At 37.3% G+C, this 15,768-nt stretch overlaps 1 protein-coding gene across 2 annotated transcripts in view; it reads left to right on the top strand.

Annotated features, from left to right (window-relative positions):
* hprt1 (hypoxanthine phosphoribosyltransferase 1) overlaps positions 1–15,768 on the top strand; it is a 54,675-nt gene that overhangs the window by 28,539 nt on the left and 10,368 nt on the right. For both annotated transcript variants that reach the window (XM_039766209.1, XM_039766208.1), the window contains exon 5: positions 9,518–9,535. In XM_039766209.1, coding sequence (XP_039622143.1) covers positions 9,518–9,535 — 18 coding nt within the window. The remainder of the gene's footprint in view (positions 1–9,517; positions 9,536–15,768) is intronic.

The raw sequence follows: 15,768 nt of genomic DNA, 5'->3' as shown, positions 1-15,768 counted from the left end.
ATCAGTTAAGAAAAACTGGATAAAAGCCATATGTAAGCTGTGCAACTCTGGCGATAATTATTGTTGTAACACAACAAATTTGAGAAATCATTTATCCTGACGTAACCTATAAATGTAATCTCAGTTTAGGGCTGCAACTAATGATTATTTTGGTAGTCGACTAATCGTTCAATTCTTTTTCCCCGATTAGTCATGATTATTTCATGCCTGACTGTTTTGATGCCTGTGACCTGTGGTTGCTCATTTTGTTCTGGGCTCCAGTGCATGTCTTCTCTCATCTGCTCACGTATGTCCACCTGTGAATGTCACTCTGATATGTCTGCATTAACACGATTAAATATAAATAGTAATCAAATTAAAACAACCAGTGAAACATGAATTTGAAAATAATTAATGTTTTATATTAGTGTGGCCATCACAATAAAAAAGAAATACATTAAACAATACAAACTAAAGTACACATAGTCTTTAAACAAAAAAAGTGCATTTAACCAAAAATGGCGACTGGTGTGTCTTAAAGTCCAAAAGTTTAAATAAAGCTTCAATACAAATAAAATAAAACAATAATGTACAGTCTATAAAAGATTCAGTTTATATATTCCTGATTGCAGTGCAGGAACGTGAGCATTTTGACATGCTCTGGTGTGAGGCTGGCTCTCTTCGAGACAATGTTCTCAGCTACAGAGAAGAGACACTCGGAGGGAGTACAGGTAGCAGGAATACACAGGAATGATTTTGCAGACAGAGAAAGATGTTTTAATCATCACACACTGAAGGAAAAGTGTTGTAGTTTATCACATCATGTACTATATTATGCCAAATAAAAAATAACGAACTAAAATACATAACAAGCTAATTACTGATATACTCTAAAACACAAGTTACCTAACGTTAGTTAGAGGTGGTTTACTATTCATATGAACTCAAATATTATACGAAAAAAGAAGAAAAAAACACTAGGATGGCTCAGCTACTCCTATTCACTCTTTAACTATAGCTCCAGACACGTTAGCAAACATAACTGAAGTTATATGCACTTAACCCTTAAACCGCCACAACCGGCTAAAGTGGTTTCTCAGTGCAATTTGGCAGCATGCCAGAGTTGATCAGTCATTACGTATATTTGTTGAGCAGCCAGCTCATCAGCACTGCTGGCCCCTGCAGCCTCACTGTCTCTGGGATTCAACCGCTGCACTACACGAGCCTGCAATCATCAGTGTTCTGTGTGTTTGCATGAAACCAGTTCAAGTGCAGTTGGTTTGGTGATTTTCTTGATTTCATCAATGGCTTCAGTTGCACTTTGAACATATAATAATAGATTGTTGCAGTAGTTTTTTTTTTAATAGTTTTTACAGTTCATTTGCAGTGTGTAAAATGATCAGTGTTGCAGTAATTGTGATGCTCTTTGCATGAAAAAAAATGTGTGTTCCATTAAAATTTCACATTTTCTTTGTGATTTGTGACGTTTACTTAAAAAGCGCAGCTAAAAAGTATTTGGTGTCCAGGGGTGCATTAACCCACAAGTATGTGTTGGTTTAAGGGTTAACTGTCATTGTCGAAACCTTGATATACACAGAAAAGAGAGCTCCGCTTTGCATAATCTACATTCAACTTTTTTTTCTTTTTCGGTGAAGTGCTCCCACACTTTAGAAAGTTTCTTTCTCAATTTTTTTCCATCTCCTTCCCCCTCCTCTATCTGACTCGCCATTGCAACCACGTTTATTTTCCTCTACATTCTTCTTCTCCTCAGACGTTCTTTCTTTGTTGGTAGGATTGTGTGCAGCCTTGATAAACAATAACAAATGATACTGCCCCCAGACATTTATGTAGTGCATTGCAGTTACAAAAGCCAATGTGGTTCTTTGTGACTGGAGCCTCTATTGAAGGTTCTGTTTATGACACGTTGACAATAAAAAAATCTGTGTTTTGCCGATTTTTTGTAGTCGACGTCGTTGATTACGTCGACTAATCGTTGCAGCTCCATCTCAGTTGACATCTAAACAAATACAGCCTAAACATTTTGCAATGGTAGCTCCAAGCTCCTGTTTAGCATTTGTTGCCTTGTGCCCAAAACATAATAGAATATATGTAAAGATAAGAGACCCTAGCATCTGCTGGCAAAGCAAGCGGACAATTGTTGGAATTTTCAGAGCTGCCAGTGATACAAAAGTGAGCCTACTTGTAGTAGCCCCATAATTGCAGTGTTAACAATCATGATGGCCAGTTCTTTTTTCTTTTATGTTCCATTCATTCAGTGCTGATGTCAAAAAGCATCAGCTGCAGATGCTAATTTTAAAATGCTTCCTTTTTGTTTGAGGACTGTCAGGACACATGTTCAAGACTGATTAATGTGACTGCTACAAGTGAGCAACTGAAGATTTGTAACTTGGAAGAATTTATAGAAAGACATGAGTCTTCTCTTTATCTTTAATTGTGACTAATTCAGGATTATTTTAACTATCCATAAGAGGGAATAAATTTGGCTAACAGTTTAGTTGAAAGATGTCTACATGGAGGTTATTGAATAACATTAAATTATTTAATAAGCAATGTTTGATTATTTTTGTTTTATAAAGGTAGATGTTGCATTATATTATATAAAAACAAGGAATCTACCCTTTATTTGTGGACTCTGATGTGGCAATACATACAGTATGTTAGTTACTTTTGAATGTGTTTAATGCTGTGAATTATATATATACACATATGTGTGTGTGTATGTATATACAGTGGTGTGAAAAACTATTTGCCCCCTTCCTGATTTCTTATTCTTTTGCATGTTTTTCACACAAAATGTTTCTGATCATCAAACACATTTAACCATTAGTCAAATATAACACAAGTAAACACAAAATGCAGTTTTTAAATGATGGTTTTTATTATTAAGGAGAAAAAATCCAAACCTACATGGCCCTGTGTGAAAAAGTAATTGCCCCCTTGTTAAAAAATAACCTAACTGTGGTGTATCACACCCGAGTTCAATTTCCATAGCCAACCCCAGGCCTGATTACTGCCACACCTGTTTCAATCAAAAAATCACTTAAATAGGAGCTGCCTGACACAGAGAAGTAGACCCAAAGCACCTCAAAAGCTAGACATCATGCCAAGATCCAAAGAAATTCAGGAACAAATGAGAACAGAAGTAATTGAGATCTATCAGTCTGGTAAAGGTTATAAAGCCATTTCTAAAGCTTTGGGACTCCAGTGAACCACAGTGAGAGCCATTATCCACAAATTGCAAAAACATGGAACAGTGGTGAACCTTCCCAGGAGTGGCCGGCCGACCAAAATTACCCCAAGAGCGCAGAGACGACTTATCCGAGAGGTCACAAAAGACCCCAGGACAACGTCTAAAGAACTGCAGGCCTCACTTGCCTCAATTAAGGTCAGTGTTCACAACTCCACCATAAGAAAGAGACTGGGCAAAAATGGCCTGCATGACAGATTTCCAAGACGCAAACCACTGTTAAGCAAAAAGAACATTAGGGTTCGTCTCAATTTTGCTAAGAAACATCTCAATGATTGCCAAGACTTTTGGGAAAATACCTTGTGGACCGATGAGACAAAAGTTGAACTTTTTGGAAGGCAAATGTCCCGTTACATCTGGTGTAAAAGGAACACAGCATTTCAGAAAAAGAACATCATACCAACAGTAAAATATGGTGGTGGTAGTGTGATGGTCTGGGGTTGTTTTGCTGCTTCAGGACCTGGAAGGCTTGCTGTGATAGATGGAACCATGAATTCTCCTGTCTACCAAAAAATCCTGTAGGAGAATGTCCGGCCATCTGTTCGTCAACTCAAGCTGAAGCGATCTTGGGTGCTGCAACAGGACAATGACCCAAAACACACCAGCAAATCCACCTCTGAATGGCTGAAGAAAACAAAATGAAGACTTTGGAGTGGCCTAGTCAAAGTCCTGACCTGAATCCAATTGAGATGCTATGGCATGACCTTAAAAAGGCGGTTCATGCTAGAAAACCCTCAAATAAAGCTGAATTACAACAATTCTGCAAAGATGAGTGTGCCAAAATTCCTCCAGAGCGCTGTAAAAGACTCATTGCAAGTTATCGCAAACGCTTGATTGCAGTTATTGCTGCTAAAGGTGGCCCAACCAGTTATTAGGTTCAGGGGCAATTACTTTTTCACACAGGGCCATGTAGGTTTGGATTTTTTTTTCTCCCTAAATAATAAAAACCATCATTTAAAAACTGCATTTTGTGTTTACTTGTGCTATATTTGACTAATGGTTAAATGTGTTTGATGATCAGAAACATTTTGTGTGACAAACATGCAAAAGAATAAGAAATCAGGAAGGGGGCAAATAGTTTTTCACACCACTGTATGTATATGTATGTATGTATGTATGTGTGTGTGTGTGTGTGTGTGTGTATATATATATATATATATATATATATATATATATATATATATATATATATATATATATATATATATATATATATATATATATATGCATTAATTTGCACATGTACTGTGTCAGCTGTAGAGTCTTCAAACATTTATATTTTAGTGCATTGAAAGGTTCTCTCTGGTGTAAGCCATGCAAGAAAAATCTGACACTTGATTATCCACAAAATCAAAGGTGTCAGAGCAGGTTAGTGTTCAGAAAAGCTAGTTAGAGATGTTAGATGAAAGTAGATTGCTTATTGATAGAAAGTTCTGTCGATCATTCCACAATGGTTTGCTGATCATGTGATGAGAAATTCCTTGCTGTAATTGTATTATGAAGAGGCAGAGGGGAAAAAACAGCTACAGCTGTTAAGATAAGAATAAGAAAAATGTTTTAAGCAAGAACAATCTTAATTTTAGGGTTCACCACCTTAAAGACAATGCACTAATTTAACATTATGGAACAAAAGGGCTTCTCACATGTACGGAATATGAATGTACCGAGCAAAAAGGGAACACTGTTTTCATAAAACATTTAACATTTTTATAAGATGAAGACACAACATTTAGTGTGTTGTGTTTACATATGCTAACAAAACCACAATAAGGTGAGGAACTCGGTCAAGACAGATCCCAGGTTTCTTAAAACCCTCAGTTTACAAGCACAGGTACTCTTCTGGAGTTGTTCTTTGGCAAAACACTCCATTGTAAAACTGCGTAAAAAGAAGAGTTAAACATTATCATTGGCTGCCGTGGATCCAAAACAAGCATGAAGCTTGTGGTAATTTTATTTGGTTTTATAAATATATTTAGTCGTCTATGCTCTGCAAAGTAAATAACATCTGTCCCCCCATCCCTTTTTTATTTTATTTATATCTTCAGCCTTTGCCCTGGATAATTTGCAGTATGAACACTGACCATTGCAACACACTGTCATACTGGTGGTTCAACATACCGATAGCAAATACCTGGTTTAAAATTAAACTGACACTTTATTAATAGGTTTTGTTAATTGATTCCACATGGCACACTGTTTTCTGTTTGTCTGTGCTATAGGGCACTATAAAGGACCAGCATACCAGTATGTGTGTTTCTTGCATTGTACCCACTGCTGCTGGGATAATAATAATGCAGGTATTTTTACTTCCGTAGAATGAGTATAGTCATGTGCTGACAAAGGCTCCATTCGGGACCGGCCATTTGACCATATGTCAGTCAAAGAGTGTGTAGGTCATTGCAATTGTGGCTCTGTAGGTCTCGTATAGGTTACCGGTATGCATGCTTTAACTAGCTGGTATGGACTAGCACTAACTGATCTTCAAGTCTGTAGCCACATGCCTTTCCTGTGGAAGGGAAGGCAGTATGGGCTGAATGCACAAGAATTAGCCACGTGGAACAGCAGTGATCAAAACAAACCTTAACAAACCCTTCAACAGTCAGGACCCTATAAAATAATAAAGATGTATTATTGTTTAGAAGATACAGTATGTATCTTTTTGATGAAAGAAAAAAGTGCAAGCCACCTGCACAGATTAGAAACAACACTGCCTTGGCCAATCAGTGCTCCAAAGACTAAAACCCTGTGAATACAATGATATATTTACTGCTCAAAAAAAATTAAGGGAACACTTAAATCACATATTGGATCTTAATGAATAAAACAATCCAAGTGGAAAATCTTGGCTGACTAATACTGTGTAATTAATTGAGAACAAAATAATGTAACAATTGTCAGTGTAACCCAAAATGACCAACACATTGAGGGCAAAATTCAACATCATACCGAAAATCAAGTCAAAAGTTGAAATCACAGGCTGACTTTATAACTTATAATATGACTCAGTAGTGCGTATTGCTGCCATGTGCCCACATGCACTTCCGACTATATCTGGGCATGCTCCTGATGAGACGGCGGATGGTGTCCTGGGGGATCTCCTCCAAAACATGGATTAGGGTATTGTTGTGCTCCAGGACAGTCTGTGGGGTGCTACTCGGCAGCGTTGGATGCACCGATTAAATAATCTCCCAGTGGTTCTCAATTGGATTCAGGTCTGAGGAATGTGCGGGCCAGTCAGTGGTATCAATGACTTCATCATCCAGGAACTGTCTACACACTGTGGCAACATGAGGCCAGGCATTGTCGTGCACAATGTGGAACCCCGGGACCCAATGCACCAGTGTAAGGTCTGGCAATGGCTGTGGATTTCATCCAGTATCTAATAAGTCATGGGTACTGTTTAGCAACTGGAGGTCTGCGCGACCCTACAAAGATATAACTCCCCAGACCATCATTGACCCACCACAAAACCGGTCACGCTGGATAATGTTGCATAGCAGTCACCATGGTGTCTGTAGACTTTTTTTTTTTTTGGTCTGTCACGTGCTTAGTGTGAACCTGCTCTCATCCGTGAAGAGAACTTGGCGCCAGTGGTGGAGCTGCCAGTTGTGGTATTGGGCTGTGAGCACAGGTCCCACTAGAGAATGTCAGGGCCTCATGTCACCATCATGGAGTCTGTTTCTGACAGTTTGATCAGTCAGGAAGGATAAGGAGAGAGCACTTGTCTGTGACCACCACTTGCAAAACTATTCCCTTTTGGGGGTTGTCTTGCTGTTGCCTCTCTATTGCACCTGTTGTCACTTTCATTTTGCACCAAAGCAGGTGAAATTGATTGCAAATCGCTTATGTTTCTTAACTGGACAGATTGAGATCCCTGTAGCTTATTTGGCTTGGTGTTAGACTGTGATGATTAAGTGTTCGCATAATTTGTTGTGCTGTGTATGTATATATGTATGTATGTATGTGTAGATATAGATATAGATATAAAGATATATAGATCTAGATATATAGATATATCTATATAGATAGACATACTAGGGGGCTTCGCTCGCCAACCCCCGTGTTTGGTTTTTTGGATACACACTTGTAAGATTTTTTTTTTTTTCTTTGAATAGTTGCTATTTCATTAATTTCACTTTTATTTCAGAACTTCAGTAAAAACCAATATTTGGAATCTTTCATGTCCCAATATGCTGAATCTTTTAAATGAGGTCTGTGAGACTTATTTTTAATGACTTTGTACCATAATTTAGGATAGGCTTCTCTGTTTGGAATTTCAGCACAGACAAAACGATCCACATCTGCAGTTAATAATTTTTTTTTGCAAAGTAACCAATAAACGTATCTGAGTTAAACCCCATTTTTGAAATTCTCTGACTTAAACTAATTTCCTTTTGTTTGCATCAATGCGATCTGTACTATTATTTTTTTTTTTATACTGTAGCGACTGATGTAATAAAGTGTGACAAAAGTTCTACTTTAACAATCGCCGACTGCGTAACACCAAACACAACATTCTAGCACCCTCTCCAACCCCTCCTCCCATGGGTCTCACCTCCCCCTTACCGCATCAATCAGCATCCAGCTATCAGTCTTCCGTGCTGTACTCTGCCCTCCCTCGATCAGACCTAACAGTCACTTAAAACAAAAAAGGCTTCAGCTTGGCTGGGATGCTACAATACTTCTGAATTTTACTGCTTTCATATTCTGTACCTTTCTCGCCATGTGTATTGCGCCTTGGGTCTCTTTTCTCTGCGCTGCTCTTTCTTCTTTGCTGAGAGCACAGGATCTGTGTGTGCCTCGTGACTTTACATGACTGAATGTTTTGCTGGCTGTCCTTGCTCTTTTTTGATAAGGGCATGTCTTGCAAGAATCTTATGTTCCACGTCCCCACGAGACTGCCCTGGGACAATCTCTTGGCACCAAGTCTCATGTTTACGGTCCCCATGAGACGCTCTGTGGCCAGTCTTTTTTTTGTCTTGCGGGTCTTTTAAATGTCTTCCGAGAACCTCAGAGAAGATCACGTATCGTTGCCTTGCTTTTCCATTCCAGGATTTTTTTTATTTTATATATATAGATATATAGATATATAGATATATAGATATATATATATATATATATATATATATATATATATATATATATATATATATATATATATATATATATATATATATATATATAGAGAGAGAGATCGATCTATATCGATATCTATCTATATCACACACATTTATATTTTTCTATTTTGTGGCCAATTGTTGATTGCGGCTTAAGTAGAAGAAGAAAGACAGTTAAGATGCTATCACCTTTGCAGCTCCACAACAGCTTGTATGATTCTATGGCTACCTGAACTGCCACAAGTACATAATAAACAAAATGCATACAGCCTCTAGTGGCCGAGTTTGGCAATTTCTGGAACATTATTATTCTGTTGTTTTCCAGTTGCCTTTGGTTGTTACATATTACCTCAACTCATTCAGCCATAAATTGGAACATGACTGTACTGCGTTAGGTTACTTGATACTTTAAAATGTATTCAGAAACACTTGACAAATTTTACTTTTATGGTGTTGCCCTGCTGCCTCCAAGATTGTGTTGCTGAGTTTAGTACTTTATGTTCAGTTCATCAACATAAATCTACTGATTCCTGAAATATTGAGCCAGGTTATTTCAGCCAGGAGAAGGAACAGTACAATTGCCTCAGGCAGTTTATTTGTGGGACCGTTCTACCTGTAGCTGCTGTGTAATGCTTAGCCCTGGAGAACATGTGCGTAGAAGAAAATTAAATGGTGGGAACGATGTACAATACTATTCATGCATACCTTTTTGATTTTTTGTTTCTAGGAGAAGGAATAGATAATGTGTGTGCAGGTGAACAGAGTGCAGTGGATGTGCTCAAGATACAACATCCTTATCTGTAACCTTATTAAGAGTACATGTCCAAATAACTGGGTTACTTGTGGATAAATTTTAGTGTGTTAACCAGGTTTCTAAAAGACCAATAACTCAGTAGTTTGCCTTACTGGAATAAAGCTTTACATTAAATTTTAGAAACCGGGTTTCTGTGAATAACTGGTTTATTAAAGCGCATGTTAAATATAGATTGTTTACACCATCTTCCCATTCCTTTTTTTGTCTCACCCTCAAAATGCTTTTTCTTGTTTTTTTATGTGGTAATTCTTGTAATGCAAAAAGTAGAATTCCAGTATTTGACCACTGCAAAGGTTATTAATTTTTGCTTTTCTCTTTTCTACTTTTTCCTTGAATTAGAATGTCTTGATTGTTGAGGTAAGTAATGCAACACATTATTTTAATTTTTTACTCGATTATTAGTGTTTTATTTTCATTATAGCATTGAATTTTACAGCCTGCTGCATGAAACCGCCAAGTATGTCAAAATAACTAGTAAAACATATGGTATATTAGAGCTTTTTGTACTGATAAATTTCATTTTAGTATATTTGGATGAAATTTATACACATAGTGGCACTGGTAATCAATTGAGGTATTGGTATTGCACAGTGAATTTGGTAATACCATGGCATTTAATCCAATGTAATATTTATGAAATCTCTTAAAATGGTCCCTTTTTGTCCCTTTTCAATCATGTTTGTTTAATTTGGCATAACATCTACAACAGTTCTCATTCAAAATGCATGTTCTGCATGCCAAAAATATGAATATATTCTTCTAGTGTATCTGAATTTGGTGAATTGTATGTAAAATATGAGAATCTGGGCCAAACCATAAAAATATTTTTCTACCAAGTACTGTGAATATATATTTTTTTTTTTTTTTTGCCAAATGCCGATTTATTCCCCCCCCCTCCCCCAATTTGCACATGAATTTGATGTTAGCACATTAATTGAATTGCAACATTAAGCCAAATAACTATGCACTCTTCTAACTCAAATTGTAATTTAAAACAATACTACATGCCAAAACCAATCCAGACCTATTGTAACTGGTCTACAGACATGCTGCACTCCCCTCCACAACTATGTGTGTATAATCTGATCTCTCACTCTCCCGCTATATCACAATTCTGGGAACTTTTTGATTGTCCCTCATACATAGAAAACTTGTGGGTTGGTGACAGTGTGATGCTGAAGTGCTACCTATTGCACGGCTGCACTTGGGTCCCAATCCGGGTGGTTAGTTGTGTAGTGGGTGCAACAATGCGCATGCTCCCAACCTATGCCATATGTATTATCTATACTAATAAAAGGCAAAGCACTCACTCACTCATCACTAATTCTCCAACTACCCGTGTATTTAGAAGGCTGAAATTTGGCAGGCTCATTCCTTACAGCTTACTTACAAAAGTTAAGCAGGTTTCATTTCGAAATTCTATGCGTAATGGTCAACAACGTTCGCCATGTTGAACTTTATTATTTATGGCCCCATCTTCACGAAGTTTGGTAGGCAGCTTCCCTGCGCTAACCGAAACTGATGTACGTACTTATTTCAGTGGTATGACGCCACTGTCGGCCGCCATATTGAACTTTCCAACGGTCTTTGTTACTTATGGGCCTATCTTCAAGAAATTTGGTACGTGGGTTCCCAACGCTAACTGAATCCTACTTACGTACATATATATGTCTATAGCCTGCAGCTCGGTCACTGTGTGAGGCGGCGTTGGGTCCCCCATCCCAATGCCTCTCATGTTGTTAGCTGCCTGCCTATATAAGGCTGTCCGTCACTCCGGTCTCTACATTCCCTTCCTTGCTTCGCCACAGGATTCACATCTCCCTGCTGATAACTACAGCCTTTTTATTTAATCCACGGCTTCTCCGCTGTTTTATTGTTCATTTATTACGATTATAGTTATTGTGTAGGTATTTTAGACTTACTTTACGTTGTTCAGGTACCCATTTGCTTTATCGTTCCAACTGTACCCCCCCTTAACATATCTATTGAGGTGATCACCATTGAATAAAGAACTGTCACTTACAGAGTGGTTTCCATGCCTGGAGATGGTGCCTGCCTTTTCCATTCTCTGTTACATATTGCACGGCCATATCAGGCTCACTCTTGATATCCGGAGGAACATTGTGTCTTATTTATTGAGTGACTGGGACAGGTTCAAGGTGTGGACTGATGACGGTACAGGAGATAATTATTCTACACAGGAGCACTATAAGTGTGAAATGCTTAAGCCCTTCACCTATGATTCTGCATGTGAGCTGATGGCTTCCGCTGAATTGCTCAGTTGTTGCTTTCAAGTGTAACGAAATGGGCAAATATTTTACACCTTCGACAACTGCCAATGCCTCTTAAACATCTTAGATTCACAGGTGACGATTTCAGTAGTGGACACTTTGATGTTTATGAATGTTTAAATTCTCAAAAGCTGAATGTGAAGTTATCAATGAAACCGGTTGTATGCTTACAACACTTGAGAGATGCTGAATGTCACTTCAACACAAGTCCTGCAAATACTGTCGTAATTGAAACAAACCATGAAACTCAAACAGATTATGTCAGCAGCAATCCAAGCTGTGAGATTTGAGACAAGATTACTGTTCACATGGCCAACTGTACGTTGCATGCTCAAGAGTAAGCTCAGCGCACAGCTTGGTCATATTACAACCAGAGGGCCGAACTGACAATGTGGTATACAAAGTGATCCTTAACAAATAATTATTGGTATATTTTCCATCAGTTTAAGAAGGTTTAATTTTCTTCTTAATAAAAATTTCAAGGCAGTACTTCGCCGCTGCGAAGTGCGGGTATTTTGCTAGCGGAAAAATATTTTTGTACATACTTTAATAAAATACGTATTTTAATTAAATTTTATTTTAGTATTTTATGGTCACTGAACAATATGCCTGTAAGATTTCATTTAGTTAATAAAAAACAGTTAACACCTATGGCCTATAGTTTGATTTTAAAAATACAGTTTAATATAGGACATACAGGTGCATCTCAATAAATTAGAATGTTATCTAAAGTTTAATTTATTTCAGTAATTCAATTCAAAAAGTGAAATGTGCATATAGATTCATTACACACAGAGTGCTATATTTCAAGCATTTATTTCTTTTCATTTTGCTGATTATGGCTTAAAACTAATGAAAACCTAAAATTCAGTATCTCAGAAAATTAGAATATTGTGAGTGTGGTGTCACACTCGACTCAGCTAATTAACCCAAAACACCTGCAAAGGTGTCCTGAGCTTTGAAATGGTCTCTGTCTGGTTAAGTAGGTCACATAAGGAGGGTAGGCCACCAAAGGTCATTGCTAAAGAAGCTGGCTGTTCACAGAGTGCTGTATCCAAGCATATTAATGGAATGTTGAGTGGAAAGAAATAATGTGTCAGAAAAAGGTGCACAAGCAACAGGGATAACCACAGCCTTGAGAGGCTTGTAAAGCATAGCCCATTAAAGAATTTAGGGAGATTCACAAGGAGTGGACTGTGGCTGGAGTCCGTGCTTCAAGAGCCAGCACACACGGACGTATCCAGGACATGGGCTAAAACTGTCACATTCCTTGTGTCAAGCCACTTCTGAACCAGAGACATTATCAGAAGTGTCTTACCTGGGCTAAGGAGAAAACAGACTGGACTGTTGCTCAGTGGTCCAAAGTCCTCTTTTCAGATGAAAGTAAATGTTCCATTTCATTTGGAAATCAAGGTCCCAGAGTCTAGAGTTATAGAGAGGAGAGGCATAGAATCCAAATTGCTTGAGGTCTAGTGTGAAGTTTTCACAGTTAGTGGTGATTTTGGGAGTCCCGTCATCTGCTGGTGTTGGTCGACTGTGTTTTATCTAGTCCAAAGTCAGCGCAGCCATCTACCAGGAAATTTAGAGTACTTCATTCTTCCTTCTACTGACAAGCCTTATGGAGATGCTGATTTCATTTTCTAGCAGGACTTTGACTCACTGCCAAAAGTACTAATACCTGGTTTAATGACCATGGTATCACCGTTGTTGATTGGCCAGCAAACTTGCCTGACCTAAACCCCATAGAGAATCTATAGGGTATTGTCAAGAGTAAGAAGAGAGACACCAGACCCAACAATGCAGACAAGCAGAAGGCTGCCTTCAAAACATCCTGGGCTTCCATAACAACTCAGAAGGCTGATCACCTCCATGCCACACCACATTGATGCAGTAATTCATGCAAAAGGAGCCCCGACCAAGTATTGAGTGTGTACATGGATGGACAACATTTCTGTATTAAAAATCTTTTTTTTTTTTTTTTTTTAATTGGTTTTAAGTAATATTTTAATTTTCTGAGATACTGAATTTTGAGTTTTAGCTATAAGCCATAATCAACAAAATGAAAAGAAATAAACACTTGAAATATATGTTTCACTTTTTGAATTTAATTACTGGAATTAACTTTTCGATGATATTCTTATTTATTGAGGTGCCTTATTGAGATGCGCCTGTAAGGCTTCTATACATCTGGTTATGCTGGAAACTAATGTAAAAAGTTTTACAGGGATAAAGAAGAAAAAATAAACTGTTCATGGTACCAGAATCAGCCGATCAAATAACATTAAAATCATTGATTGGTATTGGTCTTAAAAAACAGATCGGGGCATCACTAATTAATAGTTACATGCATTAAAACCAAAAATCAAACAGGAGAACAGGTAGTATTCATAGCTGGAATCAAAGGAAAAAAGAAATACAATAGCAGTTGTCCATCCATCTGTTTTCCAACTCAATTGTCAAGAACCATATTTACAAAGAAACTTGAGCAATAGTAAAACCAAAATAATTGTACCAATGTGATTACTATAAAAAAGAAAAGAACAAGGAAATCTAGTCCAGTTGCAGTCCTTCGGTTAAAAAATAAAATACTTTTGCCATGTCCATTTCTTTGTCTGAATTACTATTTTATTATTTTATTGGTTGAGAGAGTGATTAGTTGTTGCAGACCATAAATGAGAAACACCTACTCCCACTGTGTTTTTATAACACCAAGTTAAATATTATCTTATTCCATAGCTGAAGATCCACACTTTTCATTAGTAATGCACAAATCTACCAGCCAGAAGTGTTTTTTTGCTCTTCAAACAGTTGCCTACCAGTTTATAAATAGCTGATTTGAGACAAATGAGAATCCCTTTTAATTTAGACATGGTGGTCTATTTGCACTGCACCTGTATATTTTCATTATAAGTAAAGTTAGTGAAGCAGATTATTTAATCAAGAAACTTTAAATCAGCACAATAATTTAAGTGATGTGGATGGCAGATAGTGATTCACACAGAGCCAATACACCAGTGGATTGCCACTAAAATCGCATGATTCACAAATTTGTACATGCTGATTGCCTGCTTTTTTTTTTTTCTTCCTGTGAAAATATTACTACTGTTGGCTTTTATGCCTCAGTTTACTTTAAGATTGGTCTGTGGCTTACCTGCCCTTTGTTTTTTCTTTAATCTCACAGTTTATGTATAGCATGGTTAACTATAAAGAATATTTATGTAACTATGTGACTTTATGTGACTTGCCCCTGAAAACTTTGTGTCATGTTAATTTTTTTTAATTTGATACACTTTATTAATCCCAAGGAGAAATTTTCTTTTTGCATGACCTTTTAAAGGTCAGAGCGCAGGGTCAGATATCATGCAATTTGAAGATAAAAGGAAAGAAAAACATCCATCTGTGTATTATTTTACTCTGATTTTACTTTGGCAGTGTGCTAAGCTTGCTTCCAGCTATTGAAGATGTCTTCTCCTGTTGTTTGTTGTTGTTTTTTATTCATTAAATCTACTACTGCAGCTTTGTTTGTGATAATACATCAACAAGAATTGTTTTTTGTTTTAATTTTTTCTCTGACCTTTTGCAATGAAAAAAAAAATCTTACTTTTTTTTTTTTTTTAATCGTTTTAACTTGTATGAAAAGCTAAACATTTTTAGAGAGATGATCTGATGTAGCCCTTTCAACATGCCATCTATAGGGGGGACAAGGTTCAAGCCACAGCTGCAGGCAAATTCAGGAAAGTGAGCACCACAGCCATATACTGGGTCAGACTGGTTCAAATAATTAACCACTGTTTGTAAGGGATTCAATATCTTTGAGTGAAATGAACAATGAATATGGCAGCTGCTTGAAATGGGCGTTTTGGAAAGGTTGCACAGGATGTTGTGGTGATCAGCCCTATGATCATGAATTGGATTAAGCAGAAAATAGATGGAGGAAAATTTTCTGTTAACAACTTTTTACATTACTGCTCAAGTCTATGTATAAAATACTGAATATTAGTACTATTATCCCAATATGAACTGCTGATGTGACACGTGCAGACGAATCTGCTGCGGATTTAAAGATGCTATGAGTCCGAAAACTGATGCTAAAGTTATGATCCGTGCACAGCTACTCTGTGAATGCAAGGCTGAGATGTCAAAAATTGGCATAGGTGCGATCTACCCAAAATCTGAAACAAGAGTATGCCGCTAGTGGCGGACATTTGGCCATTTCTTGCTTTCTCTTGGAAAGAAATTGACAAGGCCTACAAATGCATGCTGTACATCTTTTAGAATGACTTGGACCTCAAGTGTGAC

The sequence above is a fragment of the Polypterus senegalus genome, chromosome 10 (genome assembly GCF_016835505.1).
Source record: "Polypterus senegalus isolate Bchr_013 chromosome 10, ASM1683550v1, whole genome shotgun sequence".
NCBI classification, from domain to species: domain Eukaryota; kingdom Metazoa; phylum Chordata; class Cladistia; order Polypteriformes; family Polypteridae; genus Polypterus; species Polypterus senegalus.
The sequence above is the reverse complement of the archived record's forward strand: the minus strand, read 5'-3'. Positions and strand labels throughout refer to the sequence as shown.